General features: G+C 38.8%; 1 protein-coding gene across 1 annotated transcript in view; it reads left to right on the top strand.

Annotated features, from left to right (window-relative positions):
- The window catches only part of FAT3 (FAT atypical cadherin 3), a 351811-nt gene that overhangs the window by 205455 nt on the left and 121232 nt on the right, over positions 1–25124 (top strand). Inside the window, exon 4 of the mRNA XM_051628838.1 lies at positions 12103–12164. Within this exon, the coding sequence (XP_051484798.1) occupies positions 12103–12164 (62 nt within the window). The remainder of the gene's footprint in view (positions 1–12102; positions 12165–25124) is intronic.

Consider the following 25124-nt stretch of genomic DNA (forward strand, 5'->3'; position numbering starts at 1 on the left):
ATCTTTCCACTTGTTCCCAGGGCTCGGACAACAATGCTGCTATGAAAATAGCTCTGAGGAGGAAGAGCATGCTGGGTAATGAGATGCAAATGAGCACACCAAGCATCCCACTCTGCTTCAGAGCCTTTGTATCCAGTAGTGCAATAACAACCAGCTTTTGAGTCATGATAAGTTAGCACAGAATAGGTTTCACAATGGGTGTGTGTATTATCCTCATGGTTCTCCTCAGCTTGTGGTCAGCAGGATAGTTAGACATGGCATCCATTTTATTGAGAATTTGCCTAGTTTAAAACTAGCTGAAATAAGAATGTCACCGTTAAACTTAAAGAAGCTCAGTGTGAGACCTTGTGAAGGGAGAAGGGCCTTTTATTTTGTTAAACTTTCTCTGTACCTTGGTTTTACCTACTCACACTCTCATACCCTTCACACCAATGCATGTGTATCCAAGTGCTGTGGCCAAGATGACTTGTGTGGGAAACTGAAGTCCTCACTGTGTGTCTTGGGTTCTTATTGACTGACAAGGAACGGAGTTTTGGACAGGTATTGGAAAACATTTCAGAATTAACAGTTATCTTTGCATCACAAGCTTGCTTACTTCTGTCTCTGTAAACATTGCTTGCTTTCTTGATCTCCTCATTTTGCATATCTTTAGAGCTATCATCTGTCTTCTTCTTAGGATGGTAGTATATGTGCTGCAACCTCGTTGCTGTTCTCCTCCTGTTCCTAGACTTGTCACAGGTCTTCTGCTGACAGTTGATGAGTGCTGGGACCTTATCAGAGCCCTCTGCCCAGATGTAAACAGCACATTCCCCAGAGTTCACCTGTTTGACTGTTCTCAGTCACCTCCTTGGTTTATCAATATAGACCATTCTTTTAAACCTGGCTGTTATTTCTTCTGGTGCTTTCACACACATACCTATTTCCATTCCTACTTCATCCATACTCATCTTAATATTTCTGATAGAGTTCTTTACAAGGGGAGATACCTAAGGAGACTTGATTTACTTGGTCAGAAGGACTCAGGAAAGAATAGAGGAGTAGCTCTCATCTCAGTCCCTTCATGTTCTCCCCCAGTCCCTCTGGGAGTTACAAATAAATTGATGCTGTTATTTAAAAGCGGCTGTCAGGGTCGGTGCTTGTGGAGCTGCTGAGACCCCTGATTGAGCTACTGAATATGGGGTCTGGATGCCCTTCCTCTGCTCCATCTGCCTGTGCATTTGGATAGAGCTCAACCTGAGGATCCCACCTCTCAGTGTCAAAGCAAGACAGAGCTCTTTGCAAGTAACATCTTGCTCCTCTTCTGTGGCTGGAGATTTACCAGTACCCAGGACGCACTTTTCTCCCTCTCTGCTTTACCCGCTGTTGACAAGGCTGGCTTACTGGACTGGCTCTACAGAGGAAAGCAGCTACTGCTCATGTTCCAGTTTTATTATGCAGTTTTGATATTTGTTATGTGCTGAGCCATTGAAGGAGGGGGAGGTCAGTGCTAATACTGTATTTTACCCACTGATAACAATTTCAATAAATCCCTGCAAGGAGAAGTTGTTTGTTTTTGTTGTGGTTTTTTGTGATTTTTTTTTTTTTTTAAGGCAGAAAACCCTAGAAAGCAAAAGAGTTAATTTCAGTCTTTAAAGAACAGATTTTTTTTACTTACTTAACAGTAAATTTGGGAAAATGTGTAGTGCTGTTATGGTTGAGCTTTATGAGATTGTTAGTAATATCTCACTCTTACACAAGTAATTTTTTTCTTTTGTAGATCACAAGGCACTTTACAAAGAAATTCATCAGTTATCCCAGTTTTATGAATGGAAAACTGAAATGTGAAAACATAAAATATCTTATGTAAGGTGATAGACCAAGGCACAGTGAGCTGGAAACCAAGAAGAGGTGCCTCAGTATGGTTTCTTAGGCATGAGAGCACCTTGGGAAGGGCAGTGGATCCTGGCAGGGCCGAGGTCTTGTCTGTGAGATGTGTCATGATACAAAGCCATACATCTTTTCTATAAGGCTTCTTTCCACAACTCTGGGTTCTGTCTCTCAATCAGGAAGGTTATCTCGGCGATGAATCATTTCTTTATTAGACGTGAAGATGAGATTGACTTGACCTGGAGAATCTGCAGTTAGCTCAAGGCGCTGCTCTTCCAGCACTGTGGCTTTGAGAGCTGGAGACAATCGCTGGCAATGAGGAACAAATGCCTTTCTTTTGAGAGCAGTTAGGAGGAAAGCTGGGATTGTTCTTCTATTGTCAAGAAGAGTGCTGGGTTGAGGGTGTGTGTGTGGAAAAATGCAAAATCGCTCCTCTTTAAAAGGTAATGAGGGTGTCTAGATTAGGAGGAAACACTGACAGCTGTGCCCTGCACCCCTCCTCCACAATTCAGAAAGGAAAATACCAGGACTTCATCATGCTGTGACCTATGCATATGTTACACAAAAGCATACGTTAGAGATTTTTTTATTATTATTTTTTCCTTCCTTTGTTCCTACATCATAATATGCCAGAGAAAGAGATTGAACAGTAACTCATGGTGTATTAAGGCCCAAGGTGCAGAGTATTTGCATAACCCCATTCCACTGACAGTGGCACCAGCTACCCCTGCCATGGATGTTATATAAGTCTTCTTTCTTGCAAACAGTGAAATTAATTAGCGTAAATTATAACCAGAGTCTAGTTATGCTCAGTCATTGCTTTTGCAGAATTATGAGGCCTTTGTGCACAAAAAAATTAAAGAAAATTGTATAATGATTATGTGTGCTGGTTACTAAGCTTGCCACCAGTTATATATATTTATAGCTATTCCTGCCAGTAATAATTATATGCTAATTATAACCCAAATAGAATTCTGTAATTCTGCCCTGAAAAATGAAAGCAATGCAGGGGGATGCTGAAATCTGTGCTGAGGCATCATCTTAGCGATTAGGTTTTTAGGTGGTACTGCACTTTTTAAGGGAAGAAAACAAAAGAAGATATGCATGCTATTTCTATTATATGTTCTTTTGAGCCTAAATAAAGGATTTGAACTTGAAAACCCTCTTATTCCACATACTGTGATCTTCCTTGTGAAGTGTTTTAAGAAAGCTAAGCCCCCACATGACAGTCCCTCAAGGGCATTTGCTCAGTTGTTTCAGAGCATCATAGCCCTAAGCAATGACTCAGGCTATGATGACACCATGGAGAAATTGCCCATGAGTTGTTCTGGAGCAGCCAGAGCAGCTTGGGCACTTTGAGCATTATCAGTCTTTTAATTTAAAAATTGTAGCTGTGAATGGCAGCCTCTGGGTGTTTGCTGATGGCTTCACTCCCCTATCCCAGAGGGATTGTTTTTGAGGGGAGGCTTTTTGGGTGTGCAGCTTGAGCACATCCCACCTGAGTTCAGGCACTTCAGTGAGATGCCTGAGGTTATTTTTGGTCTAACGTAATCACAGTCAGGTGGTGACACTAGTTTGACACAGGCAGGTTTTCAAATTGTTTCTTGCTGTCCAGAGTTATTCAGGGTTTGGCTTCTTCCTGGCCAGACCCAACTCACTACCATCACCCCCTTAGCAAGTAAGAATAACAATGATAATCTCAGCTCCAGAAAAGTGGAAGAACCGGCACCTTAGGTTGAACTCCTGTAGCAAGTACCTATTGAGGGGTATTATAAAATCTGGGACTTGATCCCTACAAATGGGAGATAACAAATAAAATCTCAGTGGTAAAGAGCAGGAAGACGGTGAAGAAGTAAGCCTTGCAGTCACAGAACTATTTGTCTGACCTCTGTCATCTGCAAGGCTTTCACATGTATTTTGAAGGACAATATAATTAAAAACAAGGAAAGAAATAGAAAATGGCATAAAAGTGCTCATGGGCTTACCAGCAATAAATTGTATCAGTCTATCTTGATGTCATTGGTAAGATAAATTATGTTCTAAGAAATGCTCTGTGTGTCATCTACATGGACTTCAGTAACGCATTTGATATGGTTGCACTGCAGAATTTATGAGGGACATGGAGATTAATAGTAGAGTTGATATGTGCATAGGGGTCTGCTGGCTAAAGAGGAGATAAAAATGATGAGTCTTGAAAGAGGAATTTGTGTGCTGAAGGGCACACGTTAACAGATTATTTCAAGTATTTGCTAGACAAATGATCTTGTTAGGTGGTTTCTTCAATGATGCTGGCTCTGGCTTCAAAAGTAGGAGCTTGCTCAAACCCAGAGTTAGCAGGCATGATCTGAACAGTAGAGGTTGGGGGAAGAAAGAAAAAAAAAGAAAAAAAAAAAGAAAAAAAAAAGATAGAAAAGATCCCTGGCAATTCAAAGAGTAGAAATTTATTAGTGGAGTAAATGAAACATTACATTTGAGGACTAACAAGATTGTGGGTCTCTGCTAGAAGTGCTTTCTCTGGAGGCAGTAGCTGGGCTGCTGTAGCAGGGCTCTGCAGACCTTATCTGGGGCACAAGTGTTCAGCCACCATCCATCAGGCCTGGGAGGGATGAGGGTTTGAACTGCAATGCAGGAGAGGCAATGGCAAATTCATTAAAAGAGAGGAAGGAGCTGGCTTGTTTAATTGACTGAAATGAAGGTGTAAATTGCCCATAAACACAGACTGTCTGGAAAGCAGGGGCTTTCAACCATGCCCTTGTGTTCCCAAACAGCCAGGGTGAATACAGGGAGCAGAAAACCTGGCCACTTGTAAAATTGAGAAATATTTAGGAGAGTAGTAACTTTGCCTGCAGTTGCTGAGGACTGCGCTGGCTGTTTTGAAGGGATGAAAGGGAGTCCCTCCCTTGTTCCACCAGGCTGAACAGACTGGCACACCATATTGTCATTTTCAACAGATTCTAAGAACAAAAAAAGCCAAAATCTGCCTTTAAAGGAAAGCATAATCCAAATTCATCATTGAAGTAAATGTTTGTGGTGCATTTTGTGCAGAGTTTTGATATTTTCAGCAATAAGCTGAGGGAACTAACAAGAGACAGAAGAGACAACCAAAGAAAAGTAAAAAGGTTTTGCTTCAGCTTATTCTTTTTTTTTTTTTTCCCCAACATAACCACACATTAGAAAGCATGACTGTTTATAAAAGCAATAATTTTTTCTATCTACCTTGTCTCAAAGAGGTCGTTTCACTCTCATTGTCACCTCAGGAAAAACAATAAGGCAGCAGTGCTCAACATAATTGCACAGGCTCACCTGGTGGGTTCCCTTTCTTGTTCGATGAAGTATCATTCATTTAGATCACAATACAGTCTTTCTAAATTAGAGGTTTACATGTATAATTATATAAAATGATATGTTTGTTTACACCTCCAAGTCAAATGTACATGGTTTTCTATCATTTATCTTTGAAATTCAATTTCATTTTGTCGATCCCTAATTTATTGCAGCAGATGAATGTGCGGTTAGAGTGTTTACAATGCCTCTCCCAGTCTGTGGGTAATAGAATTACCCGGGTTATTGCTATTCGTGTAACATTTCTGTGGTTAGAAATACACGGTAGTTTTACTTTCCTGGGTATATGGTGGAAATCCTAGTGCTGTTTATTGTGGCTGCTCCTTTTTTATTCCCATCTGAAGTCCTAAATTTACTTTCAAAGAGTAGCAGGACATTTGACAGCTGATGGCTCTGTTTCTCAGCAGATGTGTACTCTTTTCTGTGTTCAGGGTATGTATGGAAAGGCTGTGTTCATACCTCTGTGTGTACTGTTCATAAATATTTGAGATTTCTAGTAAACTCATCAGTAAACCCATACATTCCCATAAGAATTTCTGCAAATTCAGCCTAGGAACTCCAGTGAACTAGCAGTGAGTGCAACCAATCTCTGAATTTATGGAACATTTTTTGAGAAGCAGCGTTTGTTTTGCTTATTCCTTTTGTCTGTTTAACTTGTTGGGTTAAAAGGCCTCTATTTTCAGCAAACAATCCCAAGGCATTTTTCTCCCCAAGCAGAGCTTTCAAGGGTAACTCTACAGAACATTTTGTTTGATATCTTCACATGGTTTTCTCTCCATCCTTATCCCTTGCAGTATTTGAGAAAGGCACATTGGGAAGTGCATCCGCTTTGGACTGTGATGAGATAGCATCAGTGTTGCAGCATGTTCAGAGCATCTCATGGGGCACAAGAACTCTGCTGAGAAAGCTCCCTAATTTTATATTCTTGTTTCCATTTCAAAATTGTTTTCTTTGATGATAAGGATCAGTATCTTAATGAGGAGAAAGTTTCCCCCAGCAACCAGGGACTAGAAAACTTTGGGATGAGACCTTGGCTAATCGAAGAAGAGGAAGCTCTGAGGTGACCTTATACCAGCTTTCCAATACCTGAAGGGGGCCTACAGGAAAGCTGGGGAAGGACTTCTTGCACAGGCATGTAGTGAGAGGACAAGAGGCAATGTTTTAAAACTTGAAAAGGAGAGATTTAGATTAGATACTAGGAGGAACTTCTTTACTATGAGGGTGGTAAGGTACTGGAACAGGTTGCCCAGTGAGGTCATTGGAAGCCCCATCCCTGGCAGTATTCAAGGCCAGGTTGTGTGGGGCTCTAAGCAACCTGATCCAGTGGTAGGTTTCCCTACCCACACATGGGGGTTGGATCTAGATGATCTTTAAGGTCCCTTCCAACCCAAACCTTTACATATTGCTATGTTATCCTGTTAGTCTTTCGCCAGGAAAGCGAAAGATGTAGCTTTCCTGTTCACTTTCCTATTTCTATGAAGACAACTGTTGGCTCAGAACAGAGGAACATATTTGGCTTCTTTGACTTTAGTCTGCATGTTATCTGTCCTATACTGTTTTCATATTTAATCTAAAAAAAGTTTGGAAAAGTGAAATTAATAAAAGAGTACTTTAAAGTTCCAGTTTTCTAAAAATTATTCTTTATACTATAACATTTGCAACACTTCCAGAGACAGCAGGAAAATAAGCTGTCTCTCTATACCAGATTCTGTTATCTTTTAAGCTGTACTTCAGGAAACAGCTCAGGTAAAGTTATCCATCCACAGGTTGAAGGAAAAGACTTTAATTTCATAAGAAAGCTATTGAACTCTCCTTGGCTTCATAGCCATATTAGGGAAATCCAATCTGTGTTAGAAAATAGCCTGTGGCAAACTGATTTTTGGTCCCTAAGTGCCACACTATTGAAAAATATATGAATTTCTTCTAAGCCAAAGGTCAGTTTAGTTCATTGTCACACCTACAGCCGTGGGCTGATTTGGTCACATAGAGAATTAAGCATCAGAAGCAGCAAACCCACAGTAATGTTTCCCTCTGTGGGCTATTGTTCAAGTAATCCAGTGCTTAGAGATTTCCCCCACCACGGCCTTTGCATTTAACAGCCTTTGGTGAATTTTTCTTCCATGACTCTCTTGAGTCTATGAATTAACTTGTATCTAGCACAAATCTTCAAATAATGCATGTATATGAAAAGAATGAGTATCAGTAAACCTCAGAGCTAAATATGCCTCTGTAAGTATGTATATTTTAGCAGTTTTTAACATTTGCTTCACTGGGTATATATAAAATGTCATATGCATAAATAAAACTTCTCAGTATTTGATTGTATATACAATATACATTTATATAGCATGGCCTATCAACTTAAGCACACACAGAGATTTTATTTCTACAAGGACCCTTCTATGAAGCAAGGGTCTATAAACTGAAGGCGTAGTGTGGATTATTCAGTCGGAAAATCCTAATTGCCAATTGGCTGCTCTAATTAAAGCACTGAAGACAGAGTTAGCAGGCAGGTTGATGTTTGTCCAGGTGCCATCACCCTTTCTAACTGGAAGAACAGAGGTAGCAAATGCCTGGAGTTTTCCAGGCAGAAAGTGTTAAAAAAACAAAGGAGCTCTTAACTTTTACAGCATATACATTAAGCTTTATGTGCATAGTCTGCTCTGGCTGACTGGTTGATAATTTAGGGCATTTCTTTTGTCCAATAAATACATGATCCTCAGAAGACAATTTGAGCTAGTGTAGTTCTGGTGTTATTTTCCCCATGTTCTGTTGTCACCTTCACTTTGATCAGCATCAAATTCACCTAAGAACTGTGAATATTTTTCACAAAATAGTTCACAGAATCACAGAATCACAGAATGGTAGGAGTTGGAAGGGGTCTCTGGCGATTCTGGTCCACCCCCCTGCTAAAGAAGCATTCCCTAGAGCAGATTCCACAGGAACATGTCCAGGCAGGTTTTGAATGTCTCCAGGAATAGAGATTCCATGACCTCCCTGGGCAGCCTGTTCCAGTGCTCTGTCACCTTCAGAGTAAAGAAGTATTTTCTTATATTTAGGTTAAATCTCCTGTTTACCATTTTTTGACCATTACCCCTTGTTCTGTCATGGTACACCACTGAGAAGAGTCTGGCCCCATCCTCCTGACACCTGCCCTTTAGATGTTTATAAAAATTTGTAAGATCCCCCCCTCAGCCTCCTTTTCTCTAAGCTGAACAGACCCAGCTTGCTCAGCCTTTCCTCATAGGGTAGATGGTCCAGTCCCTTAATCAACTTAGTGGCCCTGTATTGTGCTCTTTCCAGTAGTTCATTGTCCTTCTTGAATTGGGGAGCTCAGAACTGCACACAGTGCTCCAGGTGAGGCCTAACCAGGGTAGCAGAGAGGAGGAGGAGAACCTTCCTTGACCTGCTAGCCACACTCGTAATGCACCCCAGGATGGCATTGGCCCTCTTTCATTTATATGGCCTAAGAAACAGATGTGCAAGGATGCACAGAGAGATGTTTTAGCTCACAAAGTGAACAAAAAGTGTGAAATTCTGGAAACTGATTCACATAACCTTGCTTGTGAGCTCATGGTTTTCTGTCAATAGCTTTTTTATTAGATCCAGTTTTCCTCTTCACTTTGATGGCTTAAAGAATCATCACGGTTACAAGTATCTCCTGTTCTTAGCAGGACCATGTTTCCTGGGAAATTCAAGAGAAACCATTTTAGAAGTGTGCTATGACTTTTGAAGCTTGTTAGTGTTTGTGGCTATTTTGTGATAAATGTGTGCTATATTTCCCAGCTGGCTTTGGACAGTGGTCCAGATGGCTGTGCCTAGAAGAGCTACAGTACATATTGAAGATATGAAAAAAGAAAGGGTCATTTTTTGTCATTGTTCCCCTGTGATTTTATATCGTAAATAGCAGTGCAGCCTAACATCATTTCTTTGGATATATTCTTCTCTGTGTTATTTCCTTTAGGAAATGCTGTTACACCGTAACATAGTATGACAATTTAATTCAGTTAGAAAAGAACTAAAACTGGGATATAATCTCTTGTGCAAAGACATGTTTGTCTCATTTGCCCCTGTATCTCAAAAATAAAGTTCTACCTCCTGCTATACACTGCTATTCTTATGTGTCTATGGCATGGAGTACTGAGTGGTGGAGGGAGGGACACAGTAAGGTTTTCATAGAACCCATGAAATTAAATTATTTGAGACTGGAGTGGTAAAGCTGTGGGTAGCCTTAGACATAACTGGAATATATTTATTTTTTTCAGTTTTGATGAGTGATCTTAAACAGAATTCCTTGAAATACAGAGTTATAATATGAAAAGACCACATTCACATCCATACTAATATGTGACCATAATTAAATAAACACTAACATCAACTAGTTGAGATCTGATTTTATGTATAGTCATATTTTAAACAGTAGTGTTTTGTAGTGTGATCTATCAATGAGTTCAGGAATGTATGTGGAAGTGAGCAGCCAGGAGGCTGCAATGGGGTCACCAAAAGTGTCGGATGGCAGAGTCCCTCAGAGAACAGGAATGGAAACTAGAGACCCCACACAATTTCTGTAGAGCATTGTAACAACCTAATGAAAATTCCCAGAACTGGCAGTTATATGTAGAGCTGTCTTTGAAAGCAAAAACTGCTAGTTGGTCTAGCATCACACTTCAGGATCAGGTCTGCAGAACTGATGGGAATGGCCTGGTAACCTTCCCTTTAAAGACCAGCTGTTAAGTCTGGAGGATAAATTTGTGAAGATCTGCTCTGTTTCAGCATAGGCAGTTCTGTTGTAGAAACTTGCCATATGTTCATACACCTCGTTTAGAAAGAAATTCAGGTCTGAAGGCACTCTTGGCCATGATTGCAGTCCAAAAGGCTCTACATTGAAAAAGGAAAACAAAAAAAACATGTAGTGATAAAAATCTTTAGTGATATCAATAGCAGTAGTAGAAGTAGTGGTAGTGGTAGTAGTGGTGGTATAGTTTGTCCAATATAAGAAAAAAACTATCCATTCTGACCGTTATACTCAGTTTCAAATGTTAACTCAACTGCTCAAAAGTCATGAATTCCTCTGCCTGAAGAAGATGATGATTACAGAGACTTTCTGTAATTTACAGCTAGACATTTCTTATTTAAGATGTAGGTGGGAGTTCATAATGGCACATTAGGAAGAAAGTGAAAGAAGATTAAAAAATGATCATATTCCTTACCATGGTGAGATTGTGCTTGATACATATCCCTAGCGACCATGTATTGTTGAACAGGGATATTTCAAATTTGAATTTTTTACTTTATTTTGGGGGGCTGAACTTCTTTCATAATTAGGAGCTTTTTCCCTAAATCTTTGCATTGTCTCTAGACATGAAGGGATCTTGTGTGAATGACACCAGTCTGTCAGCTGTGCTGTCATGTTTGTTTAAACTCATGCAGTGAGTAGATGCCCCCTTATATGGTGTAACTGGTTTGAATACTTACACTTGCTGGATGCATGCAATGCCACTTGTTTTGCTTTTTCAGCTTTTTGCCAGCACCAGGTTCTTCCACATAATTATAAAGCACCACTGTGGTTTCTGTGACCTCCCTAGGAGTGTTGCTTCTGGGGTCTAATAAATCTCATAATGAGTCTGAAATATTGGAAGCTGGGTGGACTTTGCTGTGTTCATTTCATTACATCCCTTCAAGTGGTATTTCCCCTCTTCTCACCAAAGTAAATGAAGTGATTTCTGCAAAGAGAAGGTGACATTGGATGAGGAGTTCTAGCTGTAGAAGCTTTCTGGGGCTAGAGGTGTTATGCAGATGTCACTGCTGCCTTTTTTTAAGAATCCAGGGTCATAATGGGTTTGTGTGTAGATGTTTGGCTGGTGTGATTAAATAAACAGGTAATAAAACTAACCAATGGGAATATTTAGTTTGCTGTCTTCCTTGGTAATCTTGCAGACAAGAGACATTCTTGAGAACTTCTTTATCCACTGGCATTGTCTCCGTAGACATCTTTTTCTCTAGGACAAGTTGGTGCCTTTACAATCTTTAGAATTTATCACAAAGTGAGCACATGATGCATTTTCCTATCCAAGGAAAGGTTTTGTAGGAAGGACAATTCAAACCTGCCTTTTAAATCTCTAATGCAAAAAAAATTCGAACTAAGCTCTGTTCACAGAAGATACACATTGCTTTTCTGGAAGGAACTTCGGAAGTGTTTAATTTTCTTTTCTTGATATAAATCCCACAAGAGGTTAATTATTTGAGAAAGTACATTGCTTTAAAAAAGATACCTTGATCATCTCCATGTAGAAGGGTACTTTGTTTTAAAGACTCAATTTAAGCATAGAACAAATTGATGAAATTGTAATACAAACCTTTAATGCATTAGAATTATTATATTTGGAAATAATTATGTATACTAGTAGTTATTATAGAAATAACCTTCTTTGTCAAGCATTCTCGGTGTGGAAGTAATCAGCATCGTATCCCATTAATTGTTGGAGAGCTCTGAAATCTTTAATGAGGTTTTTTACGGAAGGATTTCAGTCAAATGCAAATGATTCATTGAGGCACTTAATTCTAAGGCAAATAGTTATTCTTTAGTAAGGTGGGTTGTTTTTTTTTTTTTAATTCACTGTAATAAAATGCAGCATGTTAACTGCAGATACACAGCTAACTTTTTCAGTTACCTCTCTCACAGCATTTTGCTTCCAGATTCATTGTTAGTCAGGAAGTTATAATGGCTGCACTGTGAAAGAAAATGCTTGACAGATGTCAAGAGATCTGTGTGTGATATAGCTTTAAATAGATTTTTTCCCTTTGAGTATTTGAAAAATGAATTCATTTCTGCTCGTCGATAGAGACATATTTTTCAATAGATATTAACAATCAAATATCACCCTTTTTTCACAGGTCTGATTACAACAACATCAAGAAAATTGGATCGGGAACAGCAAGCGGAACATTTTTTGGAGGTAAGATTAGGTGGAAAATATATGTTAAAAGGTTAACTGAATTTTGTAGCTTAAAATAATTTCTTCCTGTTCCAGCAGAGTGGTATTTCCCTTCTCTCTATATATGAGTGACTCTCAGAAAGTTGGGAATTGCCTAATTATACGGAAAAAATACTGCATTTTTCAATTCACAAGCACATGAAAAAATTGAACAAATATGCACCACACTTATTTTCCATCTCTATTCTACTTCAGTTAAATGTTTGATTGTAACCCTTACATTTTATTTGTGACAGAAGTTTAGATTATCCAGAGCAAATTTTAAAAAATAAATAAAATTTATAAAATAACCCCAACCCTGCCAGTAATACTCTGTGTTCAGCCAGGTTAAAGATATTTAAAGTTTTGCATCTCAGATCTAACATGCAAACTATCCTTTTGGATGAAAGAAGAATTTGACCTTGCTCACATTCACTCATCATCAGAGTCAGTTAGTATATTCTTAGCTTTCACTTATTGAGTCTACCAATGACAATTTTCCAGTAAAAAATTGTCCTCTAAAAAGAGTATCTAAACCATTTCCTTGTCCTAAATTTAGATGAATGTTTCTCTTTATAAGTAGCTCACATATGTTGGATATGGAGTGATACACTTACAAACTACTGGTTTTACCACATGTGTTTTCTTTCACATTGCTGAACACCATGCTGTGTTTTTTTCCTTTGGGTAGAAGATCCTGGACTCTGTTCTCTTGTCTGTTTGTGAAATAAGGAATTCTAAATCATGTTGGTACAAGTAAAAAAGAACCATATTGTCGCACATAATCAATCATTCCTACTATGTATTTTAGGAAATTCTGTTCAAATCCATGCAAGTTAAAAAACATCTGGACAAAATAGTTCCCAATGTAATCACTATCTGGCAGAAAAATGGAGTAAAATACACTTTTGCATATTCCATGGTTATTTTTGCTTGTTAGAAATCCCGTGGGTTTTTTTAGTTAGTGCAGAACATTTATTACTGTACAAGTTTGTTGGGTTTTTTTCTTTATTCGTCACTGTAGATTCTCATGCGTTCCAGGTCATAAATAAACAGAGAGGAATAAAAGGATTTTCCCGTTTTTAGGGTTTATTAAGTTGGAAGGTTAGTAAAGTAATCATGTGTTTAAATCAATGCAAGCTTTCCAGTTTATACTGTCAGAGAAGTTTGCAAGATTAATGAAATTGACATTGATTTTGAAATGTATCTATTGATGAGAATCTGAAGTCTGTAAGTCTCTCTTGCATTTATGTGTTTGCCTCAGAGATCTCAGTGAAATCTGCCAAATTCACATTTGCCAGAGGATTCCCATACAGACGGGGAAGTGTTACTATTAATAGCAAAAAGAAAAAATAATTGCTTATAGGAATTAGGCTTTAGTCATCAATACAAGTTAATATATTCTTTCCCCTGAACTTTATCTCATTTGAAAAAAATAACCATCTGGAAGATTTTGAGGACTGAAGATGTGCTAGAGGGAAATTAATGTCCTGTGGTGCTCCAAGGATTGTCAGTGGGGAGTGGAGAGCAGGCTACAGAAGAGAAACACCAGAGCGGGGAGTCCTGGAGAACTGGGGAGAGGACCACGCTGTTGTAAAACCCAACTGGAAGCAGAGTATGGGAAAGGGAATGAAGCTCTGGCAGGGACGTGTCCCCAGTGGCCATATGGACCCTTGGAACTGCTGATGAAATGTCGACCATCGCCGCCTCTTGGGACATGAGTTCCTGGGGATCAGAGCAAACAGACTGCTGGGATCTGGGGCCAGGCTGGCAGAGCTCTGAGCCTTCTTGTGGCACAGTCAGAAAACATCTAAAATGCCTTGCTGTGTCTGCATGTAATTAAGCCCCTGGGGAGGCCTTAATTGCCAAGACAGCCGTGGTCCCCCAGCAGTACAGGATTTTGCTTTCGGCTCCATTTCATACCCATCTTCCCGTGCTCTGTCTGGTACAAAAGAGAGCAAACTTGGCTACCTTGGCTCCCTTTAAAAAGCTCCGATTAGTGCTTGACCTGGCAACCCCTGCTCCGTTTGGCCCAGTTCGTGTGTGAGACACTGACAGACCTTTCCTAGATACGTCTTTTTAATTATTTTTAATAAGCCTGTCTTTTCCCCACCTGAATTTAACAAGGACAATATGCCCAAACCAGCCACCACTTCCTTACCAAATTCCATTCTTTCATTAAAGTTGTTAGGAAAACAAGGTGAAATAAGAGGGCAGATGTTAGTCATTATAATGGTAGTTCCATTGCTGGTCTCTAGACCTGTGACAGGTTAGGGTGACACTTCTGGAGTCATCTATGCCTGTCCATATTGGAGGAAACATGGATTACCAGCAATGACTGCATGTGGATTTTTAAGACTGCCATGCTTAGGAAAGGTGAATCTAAGTGACTTCTCTTGTATGTGCACAAGAAGTCAGTTAAAAAGTAAGTACTGAGCCCAGGTCAGCCATGCAGCTTTTTTTCCTTCCTTCTTAATTTTCTTCTCTGGATGTCTGGACCTATGTACACATGACTTTTTTAACAGTACCCACGGTTGTTGTCTTAGGTTGTTGCACTTACCAAAGAGAATGTCCCAAAGTGAACACAGAAACTTGTCTAGACCCTGAGTTAAAAGATGCATCAGAAAATCAGAAATGGAATCTCATTTATAATAATTGAGATCTCCTGGGCTTTTTGGGTGACTTTGTTTGGAGATGTTGTTTTTTTGTTTGGGGCTTTTTGGAAGGAGAAAAAAAAGAAAAGTGGATTTTTTCTCCCAGATCCTTCATTGATTGTGTCATTATGTTTTTTCAGTTCCCAAGTTGAGAGTTAATTTATTTTTTTTTTTTGACAGATTTCTTATGTCTTGCAAGGCTGCAAGTTTTATTCAGTGCTTGTTATCAGGTAGAATTTTTCAGCTTCATTTAAATTGGATGTTACTGGATTTTATACAGAATGGTTTCCTGCTTTAGTGGATTTTTACAAATGAAATGGTTCTGCCTGAAATGGGAGGAAAATGACCACTAGATGACTTTCTCACATGAAATAAGCCAAAATAATATATTTTATTTCACAGACTTTGTTAAAGATCCTGTAGTTGGGATGAAGTATTTAAATATCCATCTAAAACAAGAAAGGTAATTCTGAGAGTCACCAGCTTGTTTTGCAAGTAAATGAAAATAGCAGTATATTTTTCAGTGAGGAGCAATTGCAGGTTTCAGGTGATCTGTCTTTATTCTTCTTCAGTAACTGGACACATCAGCCGCTTCTTTTCTTCTTTTATTTCTTTCTTCTTCTGGGTATGGGATGTCTTCTAACAATTTATGTTTTAACACTTAACTCTGTCTGCTCATGTATTATGCTAATTTACTAAAAAGAAGAAGCTAGAAGTAGAGAATATTGGTGGAGTTTGAGCTATGGAAAAACACAGAAATAGTCTGGCTGTTTTTTCTGCCCACATTTTTTGTAGATGCCTCCTAATCCTGGTCTGACAGCTTTACAAACTTCAGTGATTTTACTATGTGATTTTATGCAAACAGCTGCTGGAGTGATAGAAGTCTGATAAGCTTTAAAAAGTAAACCATTTCATGCAGGATCTGCATTCTTGTGTTGTGCTGGCTGATTTTGAGATGTCCAGAATATGAATAATTCCTGGTTTGCTTTCCAGCATGCACTTGCAGCTTGATGAGAGAGAATTGTTGAATCCAGGCTACAGCTCATTGACTTGTGCCTTCAGCCCAGAGAGTGGCTCTGAGCACGTGCTTTCTCACTCCGAGTGCTTTCTGAACATGCTGGTGCAGATGCTGGGTTACTTGTGCCTCCAACATGGAAATCCTCTGCAAAGCACATCCATTGATGGGGAGCTCATTTGGCTGGGAGTTGCTGGGGCAAGACCTGTATTGAACAAAAGAATGAGCCAAGAGAGTTACAGGCTTCAGTGTGCAATTCTTGCAACGTCTTGGAACGTTATGATTGGAGAGAAAAAAGATCTGTATTGAGAGGTGACCTCTTCAGCCTCTTAATAAAGATATATACATTAGTGCTTTTAAAGTGCAAAGACTATGTGGTCTGTCCTTGATGAGCATGTGTGGTGCAGGCTCTAAAGTGTTTTAGCCAGTTTTGAAAATAGCATCCAGAGTATCTGTGGGAAACGTGACAGTATCCCTCTGTTCCTCCAAATTATGTTTAAATTTACAACTGTAGATTCATTCAGAAATTATCTTTTAATGTTTGTCATGGTGAAAAACTTGCCTATTCTAAGCCTTTCTGAAGAATAAAAATAGTCACTAATAATCATGGTCAGAACTTTAAATCTCTTCAAGAGTGAAAAAGCAACTGAAGACAATAGATTTAAAATATTGTTACAACAGCCTGAAGCCTTCAAGGTCTGAGCCATGTACCATAACTAATGAGGAGGAGGAGTGAGAGCAGAGTGTTGGCTTAGTGCAGCTAATTTTTAGCCAACTTAGTGCTATCAGAATAGTAACGGTGCCTCTCGAGTGCCTTGCTTTTGTTGCAAATCAGTACATAGAATCCTCATCAATCTTCCTGCTGTGATGCTTGAGCGTAGCTCCGAGAAGGATGTCAGTAACAGCACAAGGGGTTGTAATGAAGATAAATTGGTATATCTGATGTGAGTGTCAAAATACATGGGCTGAATGAAGCATATTGGTTTCTATTTATTGTAAGTACACTAACAGGGTACAATAAACTGTTATATGGGATGTGTTTATGTGCAGTAATTAGAGGGAAGCACAATAATCTGCTGTAATTGTAGCCTAAAAAGAATTCAGATTTCCACTTGTTTAATGGGAGGTTGTAATTGTGAGGGGAATTTTGATGGCGGGACCGTAATTTTTTCCACTTGGAATTTGGTCTGCAAGGGGAAATTGCTCCTGGAAACTTTATGGCCACAATTTGTGGAAGAAAGGGGGGTTTAAAATCTTGAAAAGCAGCATTTGGAAATAGCACTGCCTCTCAGTTCTTCTCACAAACACCACGTTGGTGGCTCAGTGTTGGACCAGTGTTGCATTCTCTGGCATCCTCCTCTTTTCCTCCAGCATCTCCCACGCAAAAACTTTACAGATTTAACCTAATTGTGCTTTTGAGCCTATTCAGTGAGGCTGCAGCCTTTAATATTGGAGATGCCTGTAGTCAGTGGTCCTTTGTAAGAGACTAGAGTTTTCTGAAGAATATAGGCAGCCGTGGGGCAATATGCTCATGTATATTTTTGCAGGAGAAGTATAAAAGCTGAAGTTCATTGGGTTTATGTAGCTGAATAATATCCTACAGAACACTGATTGCTTAAATCCTGGATTATGAATCTGTGTAAGCATTTGTTTCATGGATCTTCAGCGTTGCCCACGTTTGGCAGGGAAAGCTGCATTTTTTCCTGGTGACATGCGGGTGATGGGGTAAAAATGAGGCAGTGTGTCTGATTGAACATTTTGTCTTGAGATTTTCATGGCTCCAAAGGCACATGCCTTTTCTGTTTTAGCATCAGAGCCTATCAAATAATTCAAGGGAAATTAAAAAAATAGGTAATCAGCCTGTTATTTCCAGGTTGAACTTAAAAATTATAACTGGTTGTGCTTGCTGGAAGTAAGAGAGTTATATTTCATTATTTTGAGGACACCTGAAAAGATTTTTAGAGGAACATTATGGAGAGACAACTTTCTAAAAAGACAATGGAAATTATGTCAGCTTTGAATGACAACACATTGAACTTGAACGTCAACTTCAAAATTGGGGGGAAAAGCAACAGAAAAAAGGAAATAAAGGGGAAAATGAGAAGAAATGGAAGACAATAAACGGTTCTTAAAAAACCAATTAAATTATTTTCATCTCATACTGCCTCTCCAGGGGTTTATCAGCAGAGGGTGAGGCCTCCTGCGGGAAGGCCAGTGTGGTGGTGGATCTAGCAGAGACCCCAGTTCCTGGATAGAAGGCACATGCTGAGCTTGCTCATCCCACGCTGCAGATTCCCATCCTGCACCCCATGTTCTTCAGGAGTTTTCATTCTGCACTATCTTGCTAGAGATGCATGGGCTGCAATCATCCCTCCTTCCCCTCCTGATTATTTTTTTTTTCAGCAAGTTGCTATTTTCTGATGTAGCCAACAACTTTCCAAAGGCAGGAGATGACCGGAGGTTAAAACTCTCTTTCAGAGACAGATTTGCATTTGACATTGCACACAGCTTCTCATGTGTGTTCAGGCAGAAAGTCTTACACAGCAAAATATGGGAAAAGTCCTGGTGTGATTCAACTGTCTGCAGTGATCAGTGGTCTCCTCAGTTAGACTGTTGTCTCTAACAAATGTGATCTGATAGGATGAAGAATTATCAAGTGCATCACTGAAAATATTACTAATTCAGTTGTTAACTGAGTGTAAGAGATACGAACAGGAGTTTTAAACTGCAAAATAATTAAGGCATGGCGTTTTTACAGTTTATTCTCTTTTTTAAAAATTATTGCAAATTTCAAAATAGCTCCCAGATGTCTTTTTATTTTAGGTAGTGACTTGAGAAGTAACACAGACAACAAAGCCTAAGCATTGGGAAAACGGAGTTTAATAACATTTTCCTTCATTCATTTGGCATTTTAATTTTGTTTTCCTCCTAAATGAGACAAAACTCTTCATAAAATAATAACAGGGCAAAAGAAGTTGGAAATTAAAAAAAAAAAAAAATAGTTCTGTATTTAAAGTCCTTAATATTCCATGTTAAATTCAGATAGCCAATAGGAAATATACAAAATGTACACACAACTCTGATGACATAATATATGCCAGTAGGAAGGCACAAGAATGGGTCCACATATATAAATAGTAGCAGTGACCCTCAGCTCATTTTATGTATTCAATGAAATGCCAATAGCCTTGAGAGACTTGATGCACAAAGAATATCTATGACATTTCCACAAAATTTGTAGACTTTAAATCAATCCTGAGGATGCTTTGTTTGCTTTTGCTTATAGTTGATTTCAGTCTTTTTATTTTTTTTTAGATCCTAGTCATCTAATTCTTTACATTCTCTCAAGATTAGATTTTTTCCATAAAAATGTTTTGCACATGCTAACACCAGGATGATGTCAAGGATAAACACATTAGTGCCAGCTCAATTAGTGCATCATTTATATCTAAATATATGATTCTGGCCTCTCTTGGAGAGTGTTTAAAGCATCCAACTAATCTGATAGTGTATGGAAGTTCTTACATGGCAGGATTTTAGTCCAGCATTAAACATCTCACACTGTTTGGTTAATCCATTCTATTGATTCAGGATACCAATAGTATTTAAGAAAAGCAGTCCTCTTTTTTATGGTTAATGAACTTCCCAACTCAAAAATCTTCATAACTCAGTATACAAAACTTTGGAGGTTTTTTATGACTGCTTGACAATTATAGATTTTAGTCAGTTTATAGAGCTTTTATAGATCTATTGTAAGCTTGTGTTAATTTACTTGGGTATTAAAATGAAAAAGCGCAGCTTATTTATTATTGAGGCACTCATTAGCTCATGGAAGAGATTTGATTTTCTGAGATCATCAATATATATAGAATGACTGATTCACCATCTACAGTAGCCTGCTGCCCCAAGTATGTTTTCAACAAAATCATGTTTCACCAGACAGTGAGTCTGCTCAACATGGACAGGGAAAAAAATATATTATGATCCAGGTTTAAAAACCTGTTAGCCATTTACATGAGAAGTTGACCGAGTTTGCAGAGGGGAGGAAGTTTGTTTTACAGATTTTATCAATCACTGACCTGAACTTTTGGGTCATGAAATGAAGAAATGAAAGTCCACAAAGCACTGCACTGTCATTTTTTCCCTGGTGAGCATGAAATGCCTCTTTCAGAGATTTTGTTGTGCACACACCACAGTCTAGTAGCAGGTCTTTCCTTTAAGCACTTCGTTGCATACAAGCATGGAAGGGGAGATAGCATATGTGCTTCGTGTGCTCTCTTATCAGTCATTTTCCACCTCTTTTAAAGGCATAGTGGAGAAGGTGGAATTGTGCAAGGAAACCAATCCAGCCTGCAGGCTAACACCGTGCAAGGCCCTGCGCATCTCCTGGGTGCCTAGAAGTCCATCAACATTTCCTTGGCCCTCTGGACCTAATTAAAATCTCACTGGACTTAGCATTCTGCAGTTGTGAAGTCAAGTAGTGCAAGAAAGTGACCTTTTGGTTAACAAGCAATATAATAAGACATGTAATGTCATTGTGGAGACAGGTAGATCTTTATTATTATCCCGGGGCTGGTTGAGTTCCTTTGCTTACCCTGAATGGTGTGCTTAGTCCATCTTCAGTAGCACTGATTTTCTTGATGTTATCCCTGATAATACCCAGGGCAAGAGAGTCAGGCGTGGGCATCTATGGCTGCCTTTCCACAGATATGTCTGGAAATGGGTGAGTGAACATGTTAGAGAAAAGCAAATTAAAATATACCTAATAACGGTTTGCAGAACTAGGAGATGGCAGAGCATTAGATCAACACAAATGGGATGGAAAAGTGTAATTAAAACACCAAACAATATTGTGTGGTTTTAAAATTATGTCTGCACACATATGTTAAAGGATGTTGAAAGAGAGGGATATATTAATGGTCTTCCTTCTGGTTTTATAAATCATTCCCCATGCTAAGCTTCTGTAGGCAAATTCTCTGGTTAACCTATATCAGGTTGTTTTTTGTCAGGATTTAGGAGTTTGGTCTAATGTTGCTTTCTTGCTGAGGGATTAGCTCACAGATTAGCTCAGGGTTAACAGGATTTTTCTTCATTGTATATTTCTTAAGATCTGTAGCTCTCTTTTTATGGACTGGAGCCCACCTACCAGGCCCAAATTGGTCGGATATACCCTTTCAGGGTGTCTCTTTTACCAGACTCTGTGCTTGGTAAAACAAAGAGTTATTGTGAAGGACATGCTGCTTTGCTAAATCTTCACATTTGTTTTATGAATATATCAAAGTTTTAATCTTCTGCAGAAGCAGCAGGAAATCTTTCACATAATTCTAATCTATTTTAGATGTAGAGAGCCTTTGTGTTATCTGAAGCATGGCTGCTTTAGTGCTATATCATGTTTTCTGTAGCATTTGCAATACCCATCAGCTGCCAGACTGTTAATTTAAGTCTGTGTGTGTGTGAGCACACACACATGCACGCACACACATTTTGTGGAGGTTTCATTTTCCTGCTTTCCTGACTAAGACTGAGCTGAGCATTGCATTTAAGTCAGGGAGCATCTTTTTCCTCAGTTAGGAATATGTTGCATCTGTACTAAAATCCTTTCTGAGCATAGGAAATCCTAGTATGCCTTTTAATTAATCCATCATATAGAAACATGCCTTTAAAGAAATTTTGCATCCATTTGTCCTTTTTTCCCAGGGTGATCTGTACTCAGCTGTTCAGAATTCATGCTTGTTATCTCTAAAAAAAGTTACTTCCAGAATATTTTCACAGTCACTTCATTTGCTGCCATCCTTCATATACACCAAATCCAGCTACCCTGCAATGCATTGTGTCCCAACACTAAATTTCCAATTCCTTTTTACTTGAGTGGACTTTGGGTTGGTTTGAAACATGTTCTTTGATCACAGGCTATTACAGTGTCCGTGGAGTCTAACTGGAGATGGTTCCTAGGACACCCACAGCTGAAGTGATCCCTTTCACAGATCATCTTTAACTGTGAGCCCTTTGGTTTACAGGCAGCCCCTCCACAAGAGAAAACCAGGAAAAACTCTTTCCTTTTGCAGAATCTGCTAGATTTTACTATATCTTCTCTACAGCTCTCTTATCTGGATTTCGTCAGTTCTTCTTCCTCTGATGTTGTTGTTTTTTTTTTTCTCCACCTTATTAATGCTCTTATTATTCAAGGGACTGTAAGTTCCAGTATCAGTGATGTGCTTAAAACTCTTCATTCCTCAAAACTGCCCCCACCAATTCAGGCACTTTGTGAGAATCTCTTCCTAGTATACCTTGAATACACATTTTCTTTAAGTGTCATCACACCCTGTACTGTCTTCTCACCATAGCATATCTTTCAATATGTATTTTCCCTCTTTATCTGCTCTTCAACGTTCACAGATTGCCACCCTGTCCCTCTGCCACATAATCCTTCAACATTCAGCTTGAGCCAAAAAGAAATGCTGGAAAGAGTAGCAAAATATCATGCAAAAACATGGTAGTCTGAAAAAAAAAAAAAAAAAAGTTTATTTGTTTCTTTTTTATTTTAAAAAGAATTTGTTATGGCAAAAGTGCATCACTATGTGAAATGTGCTGAAATAAGATCGGAGAATTCAGCATAATTTGTAACATGACACAAATTAAAGTATTTACTAGAAACCTAGAGATAAGAAAACCTCTGATCAGATGGAGAATCAGTTTAATAAGTATATTTGACACCTTTTTTTCTCCCTAAATATATTATTATGGAACATAAGAATCCAGACGTTTTTCTTATCTTCAGTTTGGTAATAAACAGAGACCAAGCAATTATTTTGCTTTTCATGAAGATATGATTTAAACAGAAACAAAGGCCCCAAAGCATCAAGTGCTATGAGATCTGCCCTCAAAAGCAATAATTTTCTTTTCCCAGCCTAACAAATTTCAGTTGTCAGGAAACAGATTAATCTCCTCATTCTGAAATGCAATATTGCTGTTTGCTAAAGTCTCGTGATACAGAGTTATTGTAAATGTTACCATTGCAGTTCTAGAGTACATTTTATGTTTTGGCAAAAAAAAATAATACGTTCTTTGGCAAGGAATATTATAAATATTCAAAAGAAAATATTAACATGAATAATTGGGAGCAAAAATGTCAGAATTAAGATACTTTTTTTTCCCCTCACATTTCCCGGGAAAGTAAAAAATACAAATATTACTAATAGCAGTCTGTCAGTTTATGGCTTTGACTTTTCTGAGGATCAGTGTGTTATCTGTAATTGATACCAACAAATAGCTTAATACTTTCTGTCCTAGCCTCAAATGTATTTGTGTTTCCCTGTGGATCTTGTTTCCTTCCACTATCCTTCCAGATAACTGTTAAGTTATTCTTTAAATAAAAATGTGCTCTTAACCTTCAAGGCAAAGAAGATATTGTAAAGACCTAATTGAAATAAACATAGAAAATTTAAACAGTATTGTATATTGCCACACCTCAAAATGAAAATTAAAAAAGAAGAACGCAGATTAATAAACACTCAGAAAGTTTCTAGACAGTCATAAGTTTTAGACTACACATTTTAGCTAAGCAGAGATGATGCTTTATTATGTGATACATCAAAGTTTGTCAAAATTGCCATGGCCTCTGTTGACTGAGAGAGATGCAGAAGGCAATGAGATAAGTGCATTAGTTTGGTCTCAAAAGAAAACCATGAAGCATAGCAGAAGGGATAAAAATATTAACTGACCTGTGAGGTTCACTTGCATCGAGTCCTCACCAAAACTTTGTTGTTCAATGGACCTACCTGCACAAACTCTATCTGTGTAGCTTTGGTCCCTTCCAACCCCTAACATTCTGGGATTCTGGGATTCTGTGATATGTTCGTGGGATTAAATGAAATTTTAAACCAAATTTTTTGTCCTTTTTTGTGTCTTTTTTTTTTTATTTTTGCACTGTCATTTACCAAGTATAGCTACAGTTGCTACTTTTGTTGCAATACACTAGATAACACCTGAGCACAGTCTTAACTGTAGCACCTCAGTCAGGGAATGGCGTTTTAAAAGTAAAATAATATTTGCTTTAAATGTCTGCTCTTTAGGCATTTAATTCTCATAATATCCGACTCTCGGGGTGCATGTATCAATTGAAAGATGTGGCTCTTTTAATAAAACAAGGTCTGAAATGCACAGAAGATTCTGTTTTTCTGCAGCACTGGAGGGTGCCGGGTGATGGATCACTCCAGTGGTGGGACACCCAACTTCCAGCGAGCCGCTGAGCTCCCGAAAGAAATCCTTGCTGCTACAGCTCAGTGCTCAGCATGAGGCACTCATTTATCCTGGTTCTTGACAGACCAAATTACCCTGCTCAGAGCTGTGGGCTGTGCTTTCAGTACCTCACATAGTTCTCGCAGGGCTAATTTGATGTCCCTTCCCTCTCCTCCATTCTGCAGCTTGGAGTGAAAGCTACCTCAGGACTTCCTAGTTTGAGAAACCCCCCCTGTTTTTTCTGGTTGTGCAATACACTCCAGTAGTCCTTTGATGCCTAAACTTAGTTGTAGCTGCATAAATTACACATTCATGCTCTATTTTCTAAAGGTTATTGAGCAGACATTCACCAGACTTGCATAGCAAAACAGGAATTGCATTTTGAATCTCACTTGATTGACAAACTGCTTTTTCCCCACTGAGTCTGTAAATAAGATTTAGATATTTTGTCAGATCAGTAATCTATGGATTAGAACTTCTCTTAATACCCTCATTTCTAAAACTGAATGCACTTCTGGAGTACAAGTCTATTTGTATTTTCTCTACAGTTTCTCAAAGGAAGCAGCCGTGGTATAAATGGTGTCAGCCAGGCCTCCACATCCTGAGTGAGCATCCACAGTTCCTGACCCCTGCATCTAACCATGAGGATTAGTGTATGGTGCTGACATATCTGATCTCCATGTGCCAAGGGATCACACCTCCTGTACTGATCCTGACAGGATGCACTTGTGCTGTTCAAGAGCTCCCATAAATCAAGAACTTTCTCACGGCTCTTTCCAACAAAGTACCCGGCCCCTTTAACACCTCCTGAGACAATCTCAAAGCAAAGCAGCTCCTAAAACTTTGCTTTTTTGAAGTCTTCTGCTACAAACCAACAAAATTACTCATTAGAGGGACTCCCTTCTGCCTCCCCCCTTTCTCTCCTTTCACCTAGTGAGGCCTAATTGGAGGTCCATAAAACGAATCCAGGAAGATTCTCCTCCTTCTCACATATATCAGTCTTGCACTACCAAATTGGGCATATTGTCTCATGTA

The sequence above is a fragment of the Apus apus genome, chromosome 1, assembly GCF_020740795.1.
Source record: "Apus apus isolate bApuApu2 chromosome 1, bApuApu2.pri.cur, whole genome shotgun sequence".
Taxonomy (NCBI): Eukaryota; Metazoa; Chordata; class Aves; order Apodiformes; family Apodidae; genus Apus; species Apus apus.